This window comes from Bufo gargarizans, chromosome 3, assembly GCF_014858855.1.
Source record: "Bufo gargarizans isolate SCDJY-AF-19 chromosome 3, ASM1485885v1, whole genome shotgun sequence".
In the NCBI taxonomy this organism is placed as follows: Eukaryota; Metazoa; Chordata; class Amphibia; order Anura; family Bufonidae; genus Bufo; species Bufo gargarizans.
In genome coordinates, this window is record NC_058082.1 from 122,151,441 (window position 1) to 122,176,949 (window position 25,509).

A 25,509-nucleotide genomic window follows, 5' to 3' on the forward strand; every position below is an offset into this window, starting at 1 on the left:
CTGTACAGGGTAAGGGCTCATCATGCACTGGAGTGGACTGTGATTGGCCTGGGAAACATGGTGCGTGTGCCGGCAGCATCTCCCGGGCTGACCGCAGCTTCCCTGACCCAAAATGTATCATAGTAATTTATGATACAATCAGTTACCATTGGATGGAGAGGCTATTGCAGTGATCTCACATGATGATGTTTGGGTCAGGAGAGCACCGATCGGTCCGGGAGATGTGGCCAACGTATGGACTGTTTCCCGGTCATGTACATGAGCCCTAAATGCCTACGCCAGTCTGCTGACCTTGCAGATACATGAGAAAACAGATAATACAAACAACCAAAGTAGTACTGTGCAGACAATTTATTCCTTATAGTAAGAGTGATGGTAAGGGTAGGAAAAGCTTGTAGGATAGCCCGGAGGAAGACGCAGTAAAGCATGCCTACTCTTATAAGCAGGCACTGAATCAGTGGTGTCCTGGGTGGCAGATAAATGCACCAAGTTTTAAGCTTCTACCTTCAATTAATATTCAGGTGGAAGCAATAGGACATATATTGAAAACCATTGCTCTGCAATATTAATACAAAACGTTTCCGAAGTTCTTAAGAACCATTAAGTGCACAGTTTGCCTCATCATAATCTACTTATTGGTAATTTATATTTGGGCTCGAATAGTCATGGTTTCACCAGAACTGGCATGACATTCACACAAGAGGAAAAAGGAAGAAAAGAGCGGTTCTGTAATCAGTAACAGAGCTTGAGAGTGAAGTAAAGTGAGATTTTGGAGAGTAGGTGTCAGCGATGATACAAGTCCTAAAGGTTGACTTGTTCCAATCCTATAGAAAAAAATAATCAACATTTATTGAGAAAGAGGGGCTTAAGACTGGTTTTATGCCTGATTTTATTGTTTGGTTTTTTTATATATTTTTTTTGGTTAAGTAGTCTGGTGTAAATTCCAAAAAGAATTTTCCCTCAGTGTCCATGTTTTGTATCCAAAGAGGGTAAGGGGAGGCCTGAATCCATTAGCACTCTGCGGGATCACCCATCAGAGGCTTTTTGTGTTTCAACATTTCATACTTCTTGGGAGAGGGGAAAGAGGCAAAAATAACGTAGACGCTAAAAAATAAACTGGCAGGTCGAAGTCAAACACCTTCACGTGGTGTTATCCTCACTCTGTGCCTTCATTATCCTCAGCAGTGGCCTGTTCAGCATTCTTTGTAGCCTGTAATAGATAAGGCACAACATTTTAGCATTTATTAGGGTTCACCCGTCTAAAGGGGTTTTCCAAGACTGTTATACTGATGACCTGTCCTCTGGATAGGTCAACAGTATCTGATCGGTGGGAGTCCGACAACCGGGACCCCTGCCGATCAGCTCTTGGAGAAGGCACCTGGGCACAAAGCATAGCCTAGGCCAGGGACATCACATTCATCAGTCTAAGGCCTCATGCACATGGCCATTGTTTTGGTCCGCATCCACGAACATTAAAAATAAAAGAAAATAGGGAAAAAACAAGATTTGCCTTTTTTTGGTCACATCACCTCCCACAAATCTGTATTTTATAAAAAGTGATCAAAGTTATACACACACACACCACAAAATGGTATTAATGAAAAGTACAGATTGCCCCTCAAAAAAAATTTGCCATCACACAGCTCCGTACATATAATGGCAAAAAAGTTATAGGGGTCAGACTATGGCGACGAAAAGAAGAAAAAAAATATACTTTTTCAAGTTATTTTTTTTCCAGTATCAAAATGCAAGAAAAACTACACATGTCGCACCACCATAATCATACTGACCTGGAGAATGAAAGTAACCGTTTTACTGTATAGGGAATGTTGTAAAAGCAAAACCCATAAAATTGTTAAGGAATTGCGTTCCCCCCCCCAATTTCACCTTATTTGGAACAAGTCCTTACACACGGCTAAGTGAACGGACGGACGGACGGACGGACGGAGGGGGGGGGGGGGGGGGGGGGGGGGGAGTCCTGCAGGACTTTTCTGGTCTTTTTGATGGGATCTGTGATGACCCAAACCTCCAGCACAGATGTGAGCAAGCCCTTACTGGTACTTTTCTTCTTTATAATATCTCTCAAAGCTATTAGTTCTGTGAGCTACAAGCAACCATTGAAAGAGCAGCAGTATATTACACTGGAGCAGTTACCTTCTTTTTCTTCTTTTTCTGGGTCTTCCGACTTGCTGAACTTTGCAGTAGTGCCTAAATTAACCATAACAAATAAAACTAGTTGTTACACAATAAAAGAGCACACAAAAACAAAAAATTACAAACTTCAACATTGAAGCGTATTAACTGTAGAGCTGTACTAACTGGAGAGCTGTACATTACCCCCACCATATTATCCTTTAAGGCCCTATCCTAGGTGGCGCAATGTGCCAGGAGTACATTAGAACCCAAGATAAAACAAAAAAGAGAACTAGAAGTGATAGGCTGGCCATACGGCCCTAGACTTGCAGAGGGTGAAATCCATCCTAAAAACGTGGCTAAGATAACTAACAAAGAGAAGTCTGAATGTTTTGAGGCGAGTTATAGTCTTCTGTGCCAGAGCACTACTGGTTAAGGCATTTTAGAAACGACAACCGCTTTTAGGCGAGAGTCCACATATTCCATTTTTAGAGTGCTGGGTCACTCATGAAGCACGGTTGGCAGGCAAGATCCAAATGATATCACTATAAATGTACTCACCTTCAGTTCTGTATCCTGCACCTCAAGGTCAGATTTATACACATCGGGATCAAAGGGTCCACTAGTTATCCTCATGGGGCCATTGGGCATCAAGAGGACTGTGAACTTAAATTGTGCAACAAACTCTCCTGAAGAAAGACGGGAAAAGCGTGTTGAGTTCAGTGCATTTAATCAAGAAAAACAAGCAAAGGCATTACGAAACTCCTGCTTCTCCAAGAGCGAAGAGTTAGGCTAGGTCTACACGATGACATTTGTCGCACAAATGTCGCACGACAATTTTTATAATGATAGTCTATGGTGTCGCACTGTGACTGTCGCAAAAAATCCATTAAAGGGCATTTCGGAAACCATTAAAAGGGAACCTGTCACCTAGAAAATGCATATTAAACCGCCAGCAGTACCTTATTGCCGTCTGTAGCATGATTATAAAAGGTGTCTGTGTCTTTTCTGCACAATGCACCAAGTCTGACAGAAAACTTTTATTCAACTTGGTACGCCATGTAAACGATAGTCTTGAAGTCTGGGGGCAGCAGCTTTCTCGCCTGAAGTCAAGCGCCCCCCACCCCTTAGTGTATGATTGATAGGAATTCCACTTCCTTCACCACTGGACGCTCAAACATAGTCATGCGCGTGCACTGTGTCCCTGCAGTGTCGGCGCCTGCATGCCGTTCCACTCTGCTGTGAGATAGGCTCAATGATCAGGCACTCGCACACGAGAGCCTGCGCAAGACTACGCTCAAGCGCCCAGCAGTGAAGGAATTGGACAGCCTTGACTTCAAGACTATCGTTTTTCAGACTTTTGGCACATTGCACAGAAAAGACATTATACTCATGCTGCAATAAGGTACTGCTGGCGGTTTAATATGCATTCTCTAGGTGAGAGGTTCCCTTTAAATGTAAGATTACAATAAAAACCTCTCACCTTCCTTTTCATATAGTACATTGAAAGGCTGCAGCAGCTCATGTTTGGCGCATTCCACTACACCCATTCTAGCCTTTTTTTCATCTTCAAAGGCTCTACACAAAAAAAAAGAAAAAAAAAAAAGTTTTTTATTGCCCATTGTATAATTATACAGCTGTGTGCAAATACCATATGCAGAAGGCTACATAACGTTCTACCTGAGAGTGAATGGCATAGCACCAAATCGTCTCTCAACTTCACTGAAAAAGGCACGAGAGGTTTTCATTTTCAGACCATACTGCTTGGTTGGGTCCCTTTTGTAAATGGTTGTCCTCTGGCCAGCATCCTTTGCCTAATTGGGAAAAAAAAAAAAATAAATAAAAAAAAAAAAACCTTAGATGGCTAGGAAAGTGAAGATAAGCCACAAAGCTTTGCAGCATTTTACACTGTCCTCACCTTCCCTTCTCCAGTGCTGATAAGTACATCAACCGCATACACCTCATGAACCTCAAACTCTGCCTTTTCATGGTCTTTCCTACAAAAGAAGAAAGGTCCGTTGATGCTGGAACAACCAATAATGCAGCAGAAAGCTGGTTCATACATATATGTAAATTTTGTAGGCCTAGGCCAAATAAAGCCAATATCCATTAATTTCACAAAAATGTGAACCACATGGTGGCTTGGCCGGGTAGGTATATGTATGAGGGGATTAGGAGAAACTGCAGTCGTCTGGCCAACAGCTAATTGTATGGCCAACCTAAGGCTGGTTAAATGAAGCAGGGACAAGTCGGCTAAAGGGGTTTTCCTGGACTCTGATACTGTTGGCCTATCCTCAGGATAGGTCATCAATGTCAGATCAGAGCCTGCTCCCTGGACCAGTGTCGGTCAGTTGTTTGAATGAGTGCTGCGGCCTCTCATAGCATATCAAGCACGGCGTTGTCCATTGGATAGCAGCTGTGCTTGGTATTGCAGCTCATTCCTACTTTCTTGAATGGAACTGAGCTGCAGAAAGTCCATGTGACTGATGGATCTGACATCAAAAGCCAAAAAAGAGGCGCCCAAGTGCCAGGAGCCCTTACCAACAACTGATCAGCAGGGGTGCCAGGAGCCAGAGCCCTGCTGATCAGATACTAATTACCCATCTGAAGGATAGATCCTCAATATTTGCGACCCGGACAACCTTTTTAAAGAGTTCAGACCCGTTACGCTAATTTTATTAAAAGAGCCCTAGTTTGTATAGTGACTTCAGTTACCCTTAAAGTGCATCATTCATTCTAGAAGGTTTTAGGCTATGGTCATATCTTTGCTGACCATACCTTAACTCAATACTCTCCATAAGGAGATATTGTATTTCCTAAATACTCAATTGTAGTCTGGTCACTGTGGTATGGAACAGAAGTTCCAATGGCAGCTTCTCAGCTTAGGAGGACCCGCATAACTGGTGTGGGCATTAAAAAAATAAAAAATAAACTGTATATAACTATTTTTGGTGACATGTTATCTTTAGATACACAGTAGGAACATACTTTTGCTGGTCAGTTGGGTTCTGAATAATTGTCTTCTCTCCATCAATAACATGCTGCTTCAACTGGTGAGAAAGCATCCCTGCATGGAGGAAAACACCAACAGGTTTCAGAGAAAGTTCTTACTGATACTCATACAGCTGTTAAGAATGAATGATTTTTTGAAAAGCTGAAATGATTTAAAAAGGATTTTCTGAGACTTATGATAGGTCATCAGTATGGGATTGCCAGTGCCAGAAAATACAAATTCTCCCTTGTTCCTTACGGTACTTTGTTTGCTATAAGGTTTACATTTATTGTATGGCTTAGATCATGTATCAGGTAAGAGCCTTCAGTCAAGGATCAGAAGAACGGAAAGCTAAACAAAAAACAGATCCTGTATTTCAAGAATCAGTTAAGACCCTTTTAGCGTCAGTTCTGTGATGGATGAGAAGAACAGAAAGCCAAGGCTGGGTTCACATCTGCACTGTGAACTATGGCATAGCCAGATACCACCGTGCACCGCCAGATCCCCATTCAGTGTAATGGGATCCAGCAGTAATCTGGTCCCTTTCTGGCATATATGCTGACTTTCGACTGCCCCAAAAAACATTGCCTGCAACATTTTTTGTCTGGCAGAAAGCAGGCATGTACACCGGCTACAGTGCCGAAGTTCAAGACGCAGATGGGAATCTGGCCTAAACGGTGATATGAACTCAGCCTTAGGCCGCATGCACACGGCCGTTCCGTGCATTGTTACCGCATCCGTGCAGCGGGCTGGACCCGTTCAACTTGAATGGGTCTGTGGTCTGCCCGCAGCACAAAAAATATGAAGTCATATTTATTTTGCGGTGCAGAACAACTGAAAGAAACACCATGGAAGCACTCTGTAGTGCTTCTGGTGTTCCGTGACTTTGTTCCACATCTCTGGAATTGCGGACCCAGTCAAGTGAATGGGTCTGCATCAGTGATGCTGGGTGCACACGGCCAGCGGCCATGGACTGCCGACCCGCCGTTTTCGGGCTGCAATATGGCCACGGCCGTGTGCATGAGGCCTTAGTATGTAAACTTGTATTTTCCATTTTGTTTGTAGTTCTAGACAAACAAAGAATTATGAAACTTTTATTAGGAAATATTTCTCATCTAGCCCCTACCTTCAATGGGTACACAGTTAAAAGACGGAGAAATCTTGTTCCATGCTTCAGTCACCTGCGTGTTCTAAAAGGTAAAATACACGGGAGATAAATGCTGAGATGTTATGTATTCAAATGCAATAGTGTCCACCCAAAAAACGGAAATACTCTTCTCACATGGTTTCCTGGTTTTACAAGACGGAGGGCTGCCTCTGCACACAAGTGTGCAGCCTTGAGAACATCTGCTTTACGACCAGTGACTGGTGAATCCTACAAGAGAGGAAAATAAAATTCAGAAAAAAAAAAAAAAAGTAAAAAATTCAGTCAGTCAAAATTAAAGTAGGGCTGCGGCCATATTATACCCAAACACAGCCCTTATGTCTCAGGCATGTATGTCAATTATTACAGGTCTGGTCTGATTAGACACTGGTGGTGTACCTCTTGGTGAGAGATCGTTCACTGCTAGAAATGCCTCTACGAAGACATTTTGACCAGTTGACAGACTGAGAAGGAGTGCATCATTGGACTGAGTATGGTGTCTCAAAAGTACCCCCCTCCAGCATGATTATTAAGTGATGGTATACGTTAGTGACACGCCATCACCTTAGAAGATGGAAATACCCATGTACAGATATGCCACTAGGGTTACAAGTTTACGGCAGTATTCCTTCTTACAATCAGCTCCACACTCAGAAGTCAGGAAGCAAACATGGAGGGGCAAGCAGCTATAAATGAAGGAACAGGCCTGAATAATAAAAGTAGAAGAACAGCAGAGATGAGGAAGGATCGCTCTTACATTGGAAGCACCAACAACAAAGCTGTGAGCAACATTAGCAATGAAACCATCTACGTGGACTCCTAGGTCTCTGTAACACAGAATGGTACAGGGTTAATATAAAGACAATACTACTTCATCTAACATGACTAATTCAAAGATCTTAAGTTGTCAGGTGTCAGTCCTACTGGTGAGCCGTATGCAGCACATAATCCTAGTCTTGGACTGAATAAAACAGTCAGTTTGATTAATTTAAGATGACATAAGACAAGAGGGCCTTGCGGAAGCAGTGTTTGGCTTTGCTGTGCGGTTTGCGTAGCTCCTATGTACTGCTATGGGAGTTACGGAAACAGTGGAGGGGCAGCTGCTCGGTCGTCCCAGTAACTTCAGCCATCTAAGTCAGCACTTAGTGCGGGTTAAGCCCATCTTAGCCTATCAACTCCTTTAAGTTGGCCCATAAATATTTGACAGCTATCCATTTGGCTGACTTCTATTCCTCCTGCCCCCCCTCGGAGCCCAGCGAATGTGTTCTCAATGGAGAGGGGGGAATAAGCAGATACCAAATATCTCAGGCAGCAACGCCATCACTTTAGAAGTGTGTTCCCCTTAAAGCACAGAGGATTATGTTGAGATTTGGGTGGTCAGCCGGTCGACATCCTAACATAAATGGCCAGCTATAAACTATGCATTCGTTAAGTTTGGATTTACATAATTTACATAAGGGAAAAGAGAGGTTTTATTTGTATCTTCTAGTTTAATTTGAAGTGAAGAACAATCACGTGATGAGTACTTACATCTTAACTAGATCACCGTTTTTCAGGAGGTAATCTTGGTCGCTCTTCAGAGGGGAGAAGTGACACACAGTGTTATTAACAGATATACTTGTTGGAAAGGCAATACCTGCAATAAAGAAAATAAGGGGCTAAAATAATAGCACATACGGTAAAGGGCAATGTGAAGAAGTGGCTACTGGAATCGCCCAAAGAGGTGCAATCACAGTGGAACTGGGCACCATGATCTTAGCAGCCGTACTCCATAAAAAGGGGGACATTTCTCAAACTTTTTGTGCTACTCCAAAGGCGCTAAATTACATCATCATAAACTTTGGACAAATCCCCTTGGGAAAACGCTGGGTTACTTTCTTTAATTGACCCAGCTACTCTGCTGAAATCTTGTACAGAAAGCTCCAGCACCCAGAGTCCTGATATTTATGAAGACCAAGCTCTCCTAGCCCCTACACATGACACATATTATCCTACTGAAATCAATAGTCGGGAGCAGGGAGACATGGCTCCTCATGAATATCAGAACTCATCAGCTCACACTGTATACTAAAGGGGTTCTCTGTTTTTGCTACAGTGATGACCTATGCTCCGGATAGATCATCAATATCAGATCGGAGGGGGCCCCCGACTCCAGCCGATCAGCTGTTTGAAGGATAGAGCCGTCCCATTGAAGTGAATCCTGCTCACGGCTGCAATGTCGATGTCCAGCAGGTAAACAGACAGCTGAACAGCCGGCAGTCAGGCCCCCACCGATCTGAGGATAGGTCATCAATACAGCAAAAGCGGACAATCCCTTTAAACAACTCCAGTGCTAGAGCTGATCAATAATAATAAAAAATAAAGTTAGCAAACCTGCTGGGTCAATAAAAAAAAAAAAAGCAACCCACCATTTTGCTGAGGGAAATTCATTTCAATGGGGCCGCAAAAGATGCGGACAGCACTCCGTGTGCTGTCCGCTTCTGTGGCCCCGTTCCGCAGCCTTCGCGGACAAGAATAGGCATTTATATTGCCGGCGCCTGTTCCGTTCCGCAAATTGCGGAAGGCAAGATGGGCTCCTTCCGTTTTTTTGCGGACCGCAAAAACAGCACGGTCATGTGCATGAGGTCTAAGAGGCACGTTTTTCTGTGATGCAAGTCAGTTTAAGACTGGGGTAGATTTAAAGGGGATGTTCACTTCTAGGGACCTTTTCTGCACCCAGCATGGTGGGACACGAGGAAGGCCACTGGGTCACGTCACTGCTATCGGCAGTCATTGGCCACTTGAGCTGCATCAAATTGGAGGCTGACGAGGGGAAACCCAAGACCTACGTCGCCTGAGGGTAAGTGATGGAGCTGGATCAGGTAAGTAGGACTCCCTCCGGCCATGCTGGGGGCCTGCAGAAAAAGTCATGCGAAGGTGAACAAACCCTTTAAGAGCGGCGTTTCATATGCCGGAGGCTCTGACGACACTACAGAATGAAACCGTAACCCACGTCCACTGACCTTTCTTCATTTCTTTTTCTTTCTTGAAAATCTTGTTAGTTTCCTCCATGATCATGGCGTCTCCCTTTTCACACAGGCTGAGGATAGAAGCGTCTGCAGTGGCGGCCTCCACAAGTGCACGCAGGACCCCTGGAGAAGACAAAGGCGGAAGATGAATCAGCCTGAAACCTTCTAAGAAGCGCTCGCTGTGGATTCCGGGGTTCACGTGGGAGAGTCACACCAAGCGGCATTATTCCTCTACAAAAGGAGTCATTTCAGGGGGTAATTAACTCCTTGGAGGCCAGATTCAGGCCTCTCTTACAAACAAGTAAAAAGGGATGAAAGCGGGCTGGCAATGTTTTTTTACAAGAAAAAACACCAGTAAACATGAGAATAGCAATATGTGTATTACCTTATGAAAAATCCTGTATTTACAAAAATTCTTACAACGCAAGACAATTGTCATTTTTTAGGATACCTAGTCACAGCTCAGAGGCAACCACTGCAGGTCAGACATACCGTGAAGTATATACGAAAACAGGCTTAGAAATCCAATGCAATATTGTGAGAAGTGAGGCCCTGTCCACACTAGTTCATGGCTTCTGTTCCTTTTTTACTTTAAAGGGGTTTTCCGGTAATATAATATGGATGGCCTATTACAGAAAAAGTGATCAATATCTGATCGGTGGGGGTCAGAGTCCAGGTAGCCCCACCAATTGGTTGTTTGAAGAGGCTGCAGGGCTTAAATAAGCGCTGAAGCCTCCTCCTAGGCCAGGGACGTCATGTTCATCGGTCACGTGGCCTAGGCGCAGCTCAGCCCCATTCAGTGAATGCACCTTGGCATAGCCACTATACAACGTACGGCGTCTTGCTTGGTATGCAGTGAGAAAGTCATGGTAAGCGCAGCGACATCCTCAAATAGCTGATCGTCGAAGGGTTCCACGAGTAGGACCCCCGCCAATCTCATATCACCACTTACTTCATACAGCCGATTGCCCGGAGTCCTGAGGTCATCAATATCGTACTCCCAGAAAGTCTCTTTAATGGGGCCCACTAGGGTGGGGTTTCCATAAATCCCCCCCCCCCCCCCCCCTCAACCCAACTGTGGACCATGCCCAAGGTCCAGGCTGATGACGAATGAGAGTATTTTAAGATTTCTTCATGGGAGTCCAAGTCGGAGTAACCATGCAGTCTGTACTCTGGAGCTGCTGCTCGCTATCGTGTACAGAAGTTCTTATATTACAAAGTTGGTCATTGATTTTACCAGTAAACGGCAATATGCAATATTTGGACGTTTCAATGCCTCTAAAAATGAGAAATTACGCATGTCGCAGTAGGTCTTTAAGGCTATGGAAACCTTTGGATGCAATTTGTTTAATCATTGCATTTTACTCATTTTGGGCTTTAATTATTTTTTTTTCAATAAGTCTTTAGTTTAAAAAAATGTAACTGTTCAACAGCACGGAGCCGATTTGACAGCTTGATCTGTAGTCCTCGTCTCTGGACTCCTGACAGCTCAAACACTTATCCGTTTGATAAGAATTCAGCTATAATGAATAATGTGGCGCAAACTTGTGCTTTCAAGTTCAGTGTTATCCAAGAATTCCGTTATGGATTCCGCTACCACGGACCTTAAGTTATGGTCCGTGGTAGAGAACCCGAACTTTGTACACTGAACTTGAAAACACGAGCTCCCTAAACATTAATGATGGCTTAGGAGCTGTCAGGAGTTCAGAGATGAGGCCTACAGATCAAGCTATCAGAGCAGCTTCCGGGTGGATTCAGTGCAATGCAGAGAACAATAGTCTGTAGTTCCACGAAAACTAAAAGCTGTAGAGGAAAAACTATTGAAAATTGTTTTAATAAAAGACCAAACTAAAAAAAAACACTTACCCCATAGTGAGTAAAATGCAATGGGGAAAATGCCCCCACAGATGTCCTGAGCCTTTAAAGGGCTATTCCTGCAATCCATGTTTATAATCTATCCACAGAATAAGTGCCTGATGTCTCGGTGCTGTGACCCCCAGGAGCACTAAAATAAGGGCTCCAAGCCCCTGTTTGTCCTCACCACCACTGCTGCTCCATTCAAAGTCTAAGGGACTTACTTGACTATTCATGTCAGTCTCATTGGGGGTCACCACCGATCAGACATTTATCACTTGTTTTGTGGATTAGTCATTAGTCGATTGTAGGAAATTTGATTAGAGTAACAGATTTTTTTAAATATATTTTTTCCTTTAAAAAACAAACTAAAAAACATTCTAAATCAGGGATGCTCAACCGGTGGCCCCCCAGCTATTGTAAAACTACAACTCCCACCATGCCCTGCTGTAGGCTGTCTGGGCATGCTGGGAGTTGTAGTTTTGCAACAGCTGGAGAGCCGCAGGTTGGGCATTCCTGTTCTAAATGGCCTAAAACATTTTCTTATGTGTTAAATGGCAAGGTACACATGCCATTTAAAAGGGGGTATGCTCCACAGGGTACGGCATCAATGTCTGTGGAGGTAAGACTCCAACCTGTTGGGAGAATGAAGAGATTCGGCTGGCACTAGCAGCATACCTGTGTGCCCTACACCTGGTCACTGCGACCAGAGGACATCCTAGAGGTAGGACCTTCATCGACCTGTCACCAGCTCCCCGAGGCACGCAGGGATCATGCAGCTTGTGGCTCCTCTATGACAAACACATCTGCCCTATGCATGAACCCCATGTTCTCCTGCTCGCCGGTGCAGCGGTGAGCAGATGTAATTACAGCTCCAAAGTCCCATTCACTTCTATGGACAGCTCTATGGCGTTCACTTGGACAGACAGCAGCCGTCCCATTGAAGTGAATGAGGACGCCATAGTTATAATTACGAGTGCTGCTTTCTCTCCAAACACCTGATCTGACATTGAGGACCTATCCGGAGGATGGGCCATCAATATAAGAAGAAAAAAAAGCGAACAATCCCTTTAAAGCCGCTTTCTGCTCCCTATCAGACTGTATGCAATGGACGGAGCTAATAAATGTCACTCTCGGGTACTGCGGTTTGAGAGCAAGGAGTCCTCTCAGAAGGAAATGTGCTCCTCGTGCCCATGTAAGGTACCAGTCAGGTCAGTACTGCTGCCTACCCACCACACCCATAGACCGACGACTCGCGCGACCGGTTCACGCTTTATTTGTCCTCAACTCCGTCTCCTCCTTCAAATTAGAACATTCAGACCTGCTTTATGAGCAGAAAATTTTCCGCCCCACAAGTCCAGAAACTCTTATGGCGGCTTCTATGCTTAGTGCACTCGGCAGCTGATACTTGCACTTAACAATATTAATGTATATGTAATACATCAATGTCCATAGAGCGTCATGAAGGGCTGGGGGCGGGGTAATGACTACTTCAAGTGACACCAAAGCAACAATTTACTGTGTCATGCTCCACCCCGGCGCCCTGCAACTATGGACTGTCGAGTGCACTAACCATAGAAGCGGCCATAAAATTGTCTTTATTCCGAGCCTGTTCATAAAACAAGTCTGACAACCCCTTTAAAGTCACTGGCGCTAGTCACATGTCCTATATTTTACAGTTTTTAACAGCCATTTAGACATGAGTGCATCTGTCTAACAGCAGTTAAAAAACCTTACACACTGTATGAAAAAAAAAAAAGGGCCTTTCAGGGGTTAAATAAAAAATAAATAAATAAAAATACTACTACTACTCCTCATCTCGCTACCTGCACGCAAGGGAACACTTGTGCCGCACTGGAGGCAGCAGGACCTGACATGGTCACATTGGGATCCCTCTCGTACAAGTGGTGTACCTGTCAGCATTGGATCTGTCAGCACTATGAGGGGGCATTATATACACGGGAGCACTAGTATGAGGGGGCATTATGTACACGTGTACACGGGAGCACTAGCATGAGGGGGGCATTATGTACACGGGAGCACTAGCATGAGGGGGCATTATGTACACGGGAGCACTAGCATGAGGGGGCATTATGTACACGTGTACACGGGAGCACTAGCATGAGGGGGGCATCATGTACACGGGAGCACTAGCATGAGGGGGCATCATGTACACGGGAGCACTAGCATGAGGGGGCATCATGTACACGGGAGCACTAGCATGAGGGGGCATCATGTACACGGGAGCACTAGCATGAGGGGGCATCATGTACACGGGAGCACTAGCATGAGGGGGCATCATGTACACGGGAGCACTAGCATGAGGGGGCATCATGTACACCGGGAGCACTAGCATGAGGGGGCATCATGTACACCGGAGCACTAGCATGAGGGGGCATCATGTACACCGGAGCACTAGCATGAGGGGGCATCATGTACACCGGAGCACTAGCATGAGGGGGCATCATGTACACCGGAGCACTAGCATGAGGGGGCATCATGTACACCGGAGCACTAGCATGAGGGGGCATCATGTACACCGGAGCACTAGCATGAGGGGGCATCATGTACACCGGAGCACTAGCATGAGGGGGCATCATGTACACCGGAGCACTAGCATGAGGGGGCATCATGTACACCGGAGCACTAGCATGAGGGGGCATCATGTACACCGGAGCACTAGCATGAGGGGGCATCATGTACACCGGAGCACTAGCATGAGGGGGCATCATGTACACCGGAGCACTAGCATGAGGGGGCATCATGTACACCGGAGCACTAGCATGAGGGGGCATCATGTACACCGGAGCACTAGCATGAGGGGGCATCATGTACACCGGAGCACTAGCATGAGGGGGCATCATGTACACCGGAGCACTAGCATGAGGGGGCATCATGTACACCGGAGCACTAGCATGAGGGGGCATCATGTACACCGGAGCACTAGCATGAGGGGGCATCATGTACACCGGAGCACTAGCATGAGGGGGCATCATGTACACCGGAGCACTAGCATGAGGGGGCATCATGTACACCGGAGCACTAGCATGAGGGGGCATCATGTACACCGGAGCACTAGCATGAGGGGGCATCATGTACACCGGAGCACTAGCATGAGGGGGCATCATGTACACCGGAGCACTAGCATGAGGGGGCATCATGTACACCGGAGCACTAGCATGAGGGGGCATCATGTACACCGGAGCACTAGCATGAGGGGGCATCATGTACACCGGAGCACTAGCATGAGGGGGCATCATGTACACCGGAGCACTAGCATGAGGGGGCATCATGTACACCGGAGCACTAGCATGAGGGGGCATCATGTACACCGGAGCACTAGCATGAGGGGGCATCATGTACACCGGAGCACTAGCATGAGGGGGCATCATGTACACCGGAGCACTAGCATGAGGGGGCATCATGTACACCGGAGCACTAGCATGAGGGGGCATCATGTACACCGGAGCACTAGCATGAGGGGGCATCATGTACACCGGAGCACTAGCATGAGGGGGCATCATGTACACCGGAGCACTAGCATGAGGGGGCATCATGTACACCGGAGCACTAGCATGAGGGGGCATCATGTACACCGGAGCACTAGCATGAGGGGGCATCATGTACACCGGAGCACTAGCATGAGGGGGCATCATGTACACCGGAGCACTAGCATGAGGGGGCATCATGTACACCGGAGCACTAGCATGAGGGGGCATCATGTACACCGGAGCACTAGCATGAGGGGGCATCATGTACACCGGAGCACTAGCATGAGGGGGCATCATGTACACCGGAGCACTAGCATGAGGGGGCATCATGTACACCGGAGCACTAGCATGAGGGGGCATCATGTACACCGGTTAACTAGTATGAGGGGGCATTATGTACACCGGAGCACTAGTATGAGGGAGCATTATGTACACCGGAGCACTAGTATGAGGGGGCATTATGTACACCGGAGCACTAGTATGAGGGGGCATTATGTACACCGGAGCACTAGTATGAAGGGGCATTATGTACACCGGAGCACTAGTATGAGGGGGCATTATGTACACCGGAGCACTAGTATGAGGGGGCATTATGTACACCGGAGCACTAGTATGAGGGGGCATTATGTATACTGGAGCACTAGTATGAGGGGGCATTATGTACACGGGAGCACTAGTATGAGGGGGCATTATGTACACGGGAGCACTAGCATGAGGGGGCATTATGTACACGGGAGCACTAGCATGAGGGGGCATCATGTACACCGGAGCACTAGTATGAGGGGGCATTATGTATACGGGAGCACTAGTATGAGGGGGCATCATGTACACCGGAGCACTAGTATGAGGGGGCATCATGTACACGGGAGCACTAGTATGAGGGGGCATTATGTACACGGGAGCACTAGTATGAGGGGGCATTATGTACACCGGAGCACTAGTATGAGGGGGCATTATGTACACTGGAGCACTAGTATGAGGGGGCATTATGTATACCGAGGGCACTGCAGTGTTTGGGGGGAAAAAAAAGCCAGATGTTAATGACTGCAAAATGGCCATTAAAGACGGACAGGTGGTCAGAAAATGGAGGCACACGCGCATTCAAAATGGCCATGAAAAGCTGACAGTGTATTCATTTTTAACACAGTGACCCATTGCTTAATTCTGGAGAAAAGGTACTTTTAAGCCACATAAATATTAGCAGTTAAAGGGGTTCTCCGGACTTTTAATATTGATGACCTATCCTCAGGAAAGGTCATCAATATCAGATTGGCAGGGGTGAGACACCGGGCACCCCTCGCCGATCAGCTGTATGAAGGTGCGCACCTTTCCTTCCCACAGCTGATCGGTGGGTGTGCTGGGTGCCGGACCTCTACCGATCTATCCTAAGGATAGGTCATCAAGATAAAAACAAAAAAAAAAAAAAAAACAGAAGAATCTCTTTAAGTGCACTGAGGGCGGGCCCAAGTCACTCTGTGCACCCCTCCGCCTTGAGTAACAGGGGCAGGTTTCTGCATGGTCATCTCATCTGGCCATGTCAACGAGAGGGAGCAGCAGGCAAAGGAAGCAAAAGGAGCAAGGGTGCACAGAGTGGCTTGGGCCCACCCTCAGTGCACTTAACTGCTCATTTGCATATGGATTAAAAATATGTTTGCTTCAGAATGAAGAAACAGATTACCAAGTGAAAGGTATGATTACATTCAGCAGAGCCAGCCCTGCAAGAAACTGTGCCTGGTTTATCAGTGAATGTCCCGGTGACACACACTTTACCTCAAGAGGGTTCAAGTTATAACCTAAGGCACTTACCTGCACACTCTGCAGTACTGTATGTCAGTCTGAGATCTGCACTGTGGGGGGCAGCAATGGAGCTCCTTCTATTGGACCCTTACTCCAAATTCATATTATAGGGTAAAAGGGGTTGTCCAGGATTAGCCAAATATAGCAGCTTTCTTCCACAAACAGCACCACCCCTGTCCACAGGTTGTGTGCAGTATTGCAGCTCTGCCCCACTGACTAAGGGCTCATGTGTAATGGATCAGTGTCCGTGCTGCGGACCGCAATGGACAGGCACTGGCTGGGTGCAATCCACAAGATACAGGCAAATATAGAACATGTTCTATCTTTTTGTGGTGCAGACGTACGCACCTGAAAGCCTGTGGAAGCACTCCGATCTGTACCTCCGCAAGGCGGGTGAAGTCCTAACTTCAGTCGTATCTTGAGGATGGTGGACCCATTCAAGTCAGCGGGTCAGCACCACGGAGTGCACACGGCCATTTACTATCCACAATATGGACACAGACCCACTATGGTTGTGTACATGAGTAGTGTTGAGCGAACTTGCGTTTTAAGTTCGGCGTCTAAAGTTCGACTTATCTAAGAATCGCGTTATGGATTCCGCTACCACGGACCAAGTTATGGTCCGTGGTAGCGGAATCCATAACGCGATTCTTAGATAAGTCGAACTTTAGACGCCGAACTTAAAACGCAAGTTCGCTCAACACTATGCATAAGCCCTAATGGAGCTGAGCTACAATAATGGACACAGCCTGTGGACAGGGGTGGTGCTGTTTTTGGACGCTGACATCTTTCATGCGACCCCTGCCTGACACAATCATGCTACAGGGATTATTGAACCTATCCACCTGTCCAGAAGAGCGCCCACTGCTGGTGGGGGAGAGGGCTGCAGGGGCTACAATGCCCACATAATAACAGGTCAGCTGCCAGTCCTCAGATCTGGGACAATCGGTCCCTTCTAGACATGGCTGCAGCCGCCCTCAGCACCGGGTCACGACGAGCCCGCCAGATGGGATCCGGCGGGCCCGGCAGACACGTGGGTGCCCGGGAGATGTACGGGTGCCGGGGAGGCACATGGCAGGCGGGACACGTGCGATCCCCTCCCCCACTGTCGTTTAGCTTTACACCGGCCGCCGATACATGCGGGGCGCACACCAGGGAGACCCAGCAGCGGCGCCCATCTGCCCCCGCGCCCCGGCCAGGTGCTACCCGGCATTCATGTGCTGACACTCGGAGCCCGGCAAAAAATAAAGCCACATTTCCCCCCCCCCCCACCGCTGACAGCCGGACACTCACTGTTGGCGATGTCGCCTCCCATTTTGTACTTGGTGACCACCAGATCCTCAGCGATCGTCTGCTCTTGCTGCTCATCGTCACCCGACATTTTGGCGTCCAACGATCTCCCTTCTGCACAGGCGTGCGACAGACACAGAGAGAGAGCGAGGGCTCAGGAGGCGGGAGCACACCGCAGGCGTAGGGTTGAGGGTCAGGCGGGTTAGCCGCAAAGCACTTCGGTAGCTGTAGTTCTTCGCAGCCGCTCCAGTGACGTGAGGGCCGCGTGCTAAGTGAGCGAACCACGCTTGTTCGCGGTGGATGCCGGGAGCTGTAGTTCTCCTGAGCCGGTGTTCTGTCAGGATACTGTACCTTATCAGAAGCTCCTAGGACAGGGTTGTCTGAGGGCATGGCTGGCTGCCCTGTGTGTAGTGTGGGCACCATTTACTAACACTAGAGCTGTGGGAGGCACATGCCAGAAATCCGGTCTTGTGACAAAATGGATTATAGACTGAAGGGGAAATTCACTAGGACGGAACTCTATGCCGAAAAAGAAAAACGCAAGTGTGAAAGTACCATTAGGCCTCTTTCACACAGGCGTCATGTTTTTTGCCCGGATAAGATGCGGGTGCGTTGCGGGAAAATGTGCGATTTTTCCGCGCGAGTGCAAAACATTGGTACCCAAACCCGAACTTCTTCACAGAAGTTCGGGCTTGGGATCGGTGTTCTGTAGATTGTATTATTTTCCCTTATAGGGCCTTTGATGACGTCACTGTGCTCATCACATGGTTCATCACCATGGTGAGGGACCATGTGATTGGATCATGTGATGTGACGTCACCACAGGTCCTTAGCCGGCAGCTCAACATTACAGAAGAAGATAGAGATCCGCAACTACGCGATCAAGTGGACTCGGTGAGTTAATTTTTTTTTATTTTTATCCCCTCCATCACTATTTTACTATGCATTCTGTATTCAGAATGCTATTATTTTCCCTTATAACCATGTTATAAGGGAAAATAATACAGATCGGGTCCCCAGCCCGATTGTCACCTAGCAACCGTGCGTGAAAATCGCACCGCATCCGCACTTGCTTGCGGATGCTTGTGATTTTCACGCAGCCCCATTCACTTCTATTGTGCCTGCGTTGCGTGAAAAACGCAGAATATAGAGCATGCTGCAATTTTCACGCAACGCACAAGTGATACATGAAAATCACCGCTCATGTGCACAGCCCCATAGAAATGAATGATTCAGGATTCAGTGCGGGTGCAATGCGTTCAACTCACGCATTGCACCCGCGCAGAATACTCGCCCGTGTAAAAGGGGCCTTAGAGATCCGTTGCTTGATTCTGGAGAAAAAGTACTTTTTAATCCATATTCAGTTAAGTGCACAGAGGGCAGGCCCAGGTCACTCTGTGCACCATTGCGCCTCCTACTTCTGAAAACTCTCACCTCTCCTTGATTTACTAAATTATCAATTACATGCAAATACTAAAGAATTCAGATACAGGAGCTGCTTTGAAAACTGTAGAATATTTTACGTGGGACAACCCCTTTAACCGTTTAAAACTCGTTACTTATTCAAATTAGTGAAGTGTCCATCTGCCCATTTTGATGCCAGTTCTTGTGCCCAGAACCTGTTTAGGCCAGGCTCAACTCAATAGAATATAATAGGGCAGGGATCAGCAACCTTTGATACTCCAGGTGTGGTGAAACTACAACTCTCAGCATGCACACTTGCTTGGCTGTTCTCAGAACCAGGGCTGTGGAGTTGGTAGATAAATGCTCCGACCGTGACTCCGATTCCTCAGTTTTTGGTACTTCCGACTCCTCTGTATTTAACCACTACAGGACTGCCGCACGCAGGATCGCGACCTGGCGGCTGCCCTGTTATTTCTCCTGGACGCGCCGACGCGTCCTCTTGCGAGATGCGACATTTCGGGCAGAGCCGGCCCGCACATGCGCAGTGCGGGCCGGGAATCGTTAAAGGAGTATTTCGTCACCAGCCTGCCAGTCAATGATCAGCGCTGGCAGGTTGGTGACTTTTAAAAAATCGAATCAGAAGCCATATAACACCTTATATTTATAAATATAAGGTGTTAAATGGCTTCGCTGCTCTTCTGCTGGTCCTTTTCGTCGGTTAGTCTCAGCACACATCACAGTGAGTACACAAAACACTACACTTAGCCCCCAGATCACCCCCCATCACCCCAATTAACCTCTTGATCACCCCGGTCAATCACTAGTGAAAGGGAAAAAAGTGATCAGTGTAAACTGTCACTTTTTTTTTTCACCAGTATTGACTGTTAGGTTTTAGGATAGTTTAGGCCCCTTTGGTAGGTAGTTAGCGTCGGTTAGCGCCCAGCCGCTGATTCACTGATTAGCGTATCGCTAATCAGCATTGGTACTTTTATAATATCTGTAAGTGATCAGAACTGATCACAGTCAGATCTATAATAGTATTAGTGTCACCTTAGTTCGCCCTCCACCGAAAACGCAGTGTTTGGCCGATCAGGCCTGATCGGTCGCCCACACGTGCGTTCACCCATGCCCGCCCCGCCGCAGTGACAATTTTTTTTTCCGGTACTTCGCTAGCCTCCCATTTGTAAGACAGGCTTGCTTTTGTTCTTGGGTAGTCTCAGGGAATACCCACTAAATTTAGTTGACCAAATGGCAAATAAGGGGTACTCTTCTGAAGAGGCCTACAGGCTTCTGACCCAGTCGGATGAGGAATGGGCACCCTCATCTGACGAATCCAGCGGGTCAGAATATGAACCTGTAGAAAGCAGTGGCAGTCTGACCCAAAGTTCGGACGAGGAGGTTGAGGTCCCTGAGACTACCAGGCGTACCCGGCCCCGTGTTGCTAGACCACGCAGGATCCGCTTCAAGGGCAGCAGAGCGGGGCTGGCGCTGTCGGATTACGTGGTGAGGCATACACCAGCAGTGCAGCCCATCCTGGACCTAGTACCAGCATTGCCGTACAACATGGTGAAGTGGCGAGCACCAGAAGGGCAGTTGAAGCTGGTACGGTGGCACGTGCATTAGTTCCCCCGTCGCAGCCACCGCACAGACAAGTCCGTAGAGTCCCTGAGGTGTTGGCAAACCCCGATTGGCAGCCCCCAACTTCAGCCGCACCATTAGTTCCCCCTTTCACTGCCCAGTCTGGAGTTCGGGTTGAGACAGATCGGATCGGCACCAGGTTTTTTTTAGCTGTTCTTGACTGCGGAGCTCTTGGACTAAGTCGTGGCAGAAACAAACCGTTATGCCACTCAATTTATAGCCGCCAACCCGGGAAGCTTTTATGCCCAGTCTTTCCGGTGGAAACCCGTCCAAGTTTCCGAAATTAAAACTTTTCTGGGCCTTCTCCTCAACATGAGCCTAACAATGCCTTGAATTGCGGTCATAAGCATGAATTGCGGTCATATTGGTCCATGAACCCAATTCATCACATGCCCATGTTCTCTGCTGCCTTGTCCAGGACACGATTTGAGACCATCCTGCGTTTCCTGCACTTTAGTGACAACAGCACCTCTCGTCCCAGAGGCCACCCAGCTTTTGACCGGCTCCACAAAATTCGGCCCCTCATAGACCACTTTAACACCAAATTTGCAGATTTGTATAACCCTGAGCAAAACATCTGCATAGACGAGTCCCTTATACATTTTACCGGGCGCCTTGGCTTCAAACAATACATCCCAAGCAAGCGAGCCCGGTACGGGGTCAAATTGTATAAGGTCTGCGAAAGGGCTACAGGCTATACGCACAAATTTCGAGTCTATGAGGGTAAAGATCAGACCCTGGAGCCGGTCGGTTGCCTGGGGAGCAGTGGGAAGACAGTCTGGGACTTGGTGTCACCCTTATTTGGCAAGGGGTACCATCTTTATGTGGACAATTTTTACACAAGTGTGCCCCTCTTCAGGCATTTGTTTATAGAAAAGATTGGCTGCTGTGGCACCGCGCGACCTAGTCGCCGGGGCTTCCCCCAACGGCTCGTTACCACCCGTCTTGCAAGGGGGAAGAGGGCTGCCTTGTGTAACGAAGAACTGCTTGCGGTGAAAGAGACAAGCGTGACGTTTACATGCTCTCCTCCATTCACGCAGACACGACAATCCAAATTGAACGAGCAACCGGAGTAATTGTAAAGCCCCTCTTGGTCCACGACTATAATTTGCTCATGGGAGGGGTGGACTTCAATGACCAGATGTTGGCTCCCTATTTACTTTACCGCAGAACCAGACGCTGGTATAAGAAGGTGTCTGTATATTTGATTCAATTGGCTCTGTATAATAGTTTTGTTCTCTACAGTAAGGCCTCATGCACACGACAGTATTTTTTCACGGTCCGCAAAAACGGGGTCCGTGATCCGTGACAGTTTTTTCGTCCGTGGGTCTTCCTTGATTTTTGGAGGATCCACGGACATGAAAAAAAGTCGTTTTGGTGTCCGCCTAGCCGTGCGGAGCCAAACGGATCCGTCCTGAATTACAATGCAAGTCAATGGGGACGGATCCGTTTGACGTTGACACAATATGGTGCCATTTCAAACGGATCCGTCCCCATTGACTTTCAATGTAAAGTCTGGAGTTCTTTTATACCATTGGATTGGAGTTTTCTCCAATCCGATGGTATATTTTAACTTGAAGCGTCCCCATCACCATGGGAACGCCTCTATGTTAGAATATACTGTCGGATATGAGCTACATCGTGAAACTCAGATCCGACAGTATATTCTAACACATTGTAATAGCATTGGTGGCAGTGTGCCCCCCCCTCCCTCCCCTGTAGTTAACTCGTTGGTGGCCAGTGTGCGCCCGCCCCCCCTCCCTCCCTCTATTGTAATAATAGCATTGGTGGCAGTGTGCGCCCCCGCCCCCCTCCCTCCCTCTTTTGTAATAATAGCATTGGTGGCAGTGTGCGCCCCCCCTCCCTCCCTCTATTGTAATAGCATTGGTGGCAGTGTGCGCCCCCCCCTCCCTCCCTCTATTGTAATAATAGCATAATAGCATTGGTGGCAGTGTGCGCCCCCCCTCCCTCTGTTGTAATAATAGCATTGGTGGCAGTGTGCGCCCCCCCCCCCCCTCCGATCATTGGTGGCAGCGGAGTAGAAGCATCATACTTACCTGGCTGCTGCGATCTCTGTGTCCGGCCGGGAGCTCCTCCTACTGGTAAGTGACAGGCCTGTGTGGCGCATTGCTGTCACTTACCAGTAGGAGGAGCTCCCGGCCGGACGCAGACATCACAGCAGCCAGCAGGTAAGTATGAATCTTCTACTATTGCTAAGGCTAAGTAACCATGGCAACCAGGACTGCAGTAGCGTCCTCGTTGCCATGGTTACCGATCGGAGCCCCAGGGATTAAACTGGGACTCGGATCGGAACTCCGCTGCCACCAATGATCTGGGGGGGGGAGAGGGGAGGCCGCACACTGCCACCGATGTATCGAAAGAATAGAGGGAGGAAGGGGGGGGGGGGCCGCACACAGCCACCAATGTATTAAAACAATAGAGGGAGGAAGGGGGGGGCACACACTGCCACCAATGTATTAAAACATTAGAGGGAGGAGGGGGGGGCGCACACTGCTACCAATGTTAATGCAATAGAGGGAGGGAGGGGGGCCGCACTCTGTGCCACCAATGCTATTATTACAATAGAGGGAGGGAGGGGGGGGCGCACTGGCCACCAATGAAATTTAAACTGGGGAGGGAGGGGGGTCTGCCCCCTGCTGCCTGGCAGCCCGGATCTCTTACAGGGGGCTATGATAGCACAATTAACCCCTTCAGGTGCAGCACCTGAGGGGTTAATTGTACGGATCACGGCCCCCTGTAAGAGATCGGGTGCTGGCAGGGGGCAGTCATGCACACAGTTCGTTGTATATTCTAACTAGAAGCGTCCCCATCACCATGGGAACTCCTCTGTGTTAGAATATACTGTCGGATCTGAGTTTTCACGAAGTGAAAACTCAGCTATGAAAAAGCTTTTATGCAGACGGATCTTCGGATCCGTCTGTATGAAAGTAACCTACGGCACGGATCACGGACACGGATGCCAATCTTGTGTGCATCCGTGTTCTTTCATGGACCGATTGACTTGAATGGGTCCGTGAACCGTTGTCCGTCAAAAAAATAGGACAGGTCATATTTTTTTGACGGACAGGATACACGGATCACGGTCTCGGCTGCAAAACGGAGCATTTTCCGATTTTTCCACGGACCCATTGAAAGTCAATGGGTCCGCAAAAAAAAACGGCACAACGGCCACGGATGCACAAAACGGTCGTGTGCATGAGGCCTAAGGCTGGGAGAACAAGATCCTTCCTCAAATTTCAGGAAGAGATCATCGAGAACCTCCTGTATCCAGGAGGTTCCGTGGCCCCAACCACCAGTGTAGTGAGCCGTCTACACGAGGTTACATTTCCCCAATGTCGTTGCTGGTACCTCAAACCAACCGCCACCCCGAAAAAAATGTGTCTGTAGCAGGAGTGGAATAAGGCGTGACACCTGCTATTTCTGTCCTGACTGCCCTGACCACCCTGCCCTATGCTTATGGGAGTGTTTCCGGAAGTACCACACACAGGTACACTATTAGCATAGGGATTGCATCTCACAGGACAGGCAGACAGGGCTATTAGGGCCCTTTCACACAGAGCTGCTGCAAACCTCTTCTTTCACCTGGGACAAAGTGCATAATGTACTTCGCCACATCTCTGGGCAATTTGCGCTTTGCACACTGTCCCATGGGGAAGGAGAGGTTTGTCCTATAAAAAGGTAAAAAAAGAAAAACAAAACAAAAATCACCGGTAAGCAAAAAAGTTAATGTTCTATTCCAAAAGTTCAATAAAGTTTATAAAAGTTAATGTTCTGTTCAAATGTTATTATAAAATTCATGTTAATAAATTTATCGCGTTGCGGCCTGTTTTTTTTTTTTTTTACCTTCTAGGTGAACCAGCTGCAGCACTGATGTGCATTCTGACAGAAGCATTGCGCTGCTGTCAGATTACACGCAAGTCGGTGTATGCGGCGCTGCAAGACGAGATTTCTCCTCTGCAGTAAAAGATACGTTTGCCGAGGCTTATGAGCTGAGGGGGCGGCGGTGTTCATATGCTTTGGTAAACACTTTGTATATATATAAAAAATAAAAAAAAAACGGCAATGATTTTTTCATCCACATCGATTGATGTTAATGGAGAGATCGGGTTTGCCAGGGCATACGAGCTAAGTGGGTATGGATGTTGGGCGGAGCTCCTATGTCCTGGCAGACGCCTTTCCCCTCCTTTTTTTTTTTTGGCAGAGATTTTTTCATCCACATTGATCGATGCGAATGAAGAAATCTGTGCCGTTCATTCTTTCTTTCAGCCCAGAGGCTGAACGGAAAAAAAAAATCTCATTACCCGTATGCTCAATATAAGGAGAATAGCAGAAACTCCTAATGCTGGCCATACATGTAATGCCAGGGCAGTACAAACACCCCACAAATGACCATCATTTTGGAAAGAAGACACCCTAAGGTATTCACTGATTGGCATAGTGAGTTCATAGAAGTTTTTATTTTTTGTCACAAGTTAGCGGAAAATGATGTGTTTGTTTTGTTTTTTGTTTCTTACAAAGTCTCATATTCCACTAGCTTGTGACAAAAAATAAAAACTTCCATGAACTCACTATGCCCATCACGAAATACCTTGGGGTGTCTTCTTTCCAAAATGGGGTCACATGTGGAGTATTTATACTGCCCTGGCATTTTAGGGGCCCTAAAGCGTGAGAAGAAGTCTGGAATCCAAATGTCTAAAAATGCCCTCCTAAAAGGAATTTGTGCCCCTTTGCGCACCT

General features: G+C 47.5%; 1 protein-coding gene across 1 annotated transcript; it reads right to left on the reverse strand.

Annotated features, from left to right (window-relative positions):
* Window positions 1-871: 871 nt before the first annotated feature.
* PA2G4 (proliferation-associated 2G4) lies at window positions 872-17,911 on the reverse strand. The gene is made up of 13 exons (XM_044284581.1): window positions 17,713-17,911; window positions 9,272-9,400; window positions 7,800-7,905; window positions 7,027-7,096; window positions 6,408-6,500; window positions 6,252-6,315; window positions 5,122-5,200; window positions 4,052-4,130; window positions 3,814-3,947; window positions 3,617-3,711; window positions 2,695-2,822; window positions 2,155-2,208; window positions 872-1,210 (listed from the first exon to the last, which is right to left on the reverse strand). Exons 1-13 carry the CDS (start codon window positions 17,798-17,800, stop codon window positions 1,157-1,159), a joined length of 1,173 nt encoding a protein of 390 aa, XP_044140516.1. The 5' UTR covers window positions 17,801-17,911; the 3' UTR covers window positions 872-1,156.
* Between the last annotated feature and the right edge of the window lie 7,598 nt (window positions 17,912-25,509).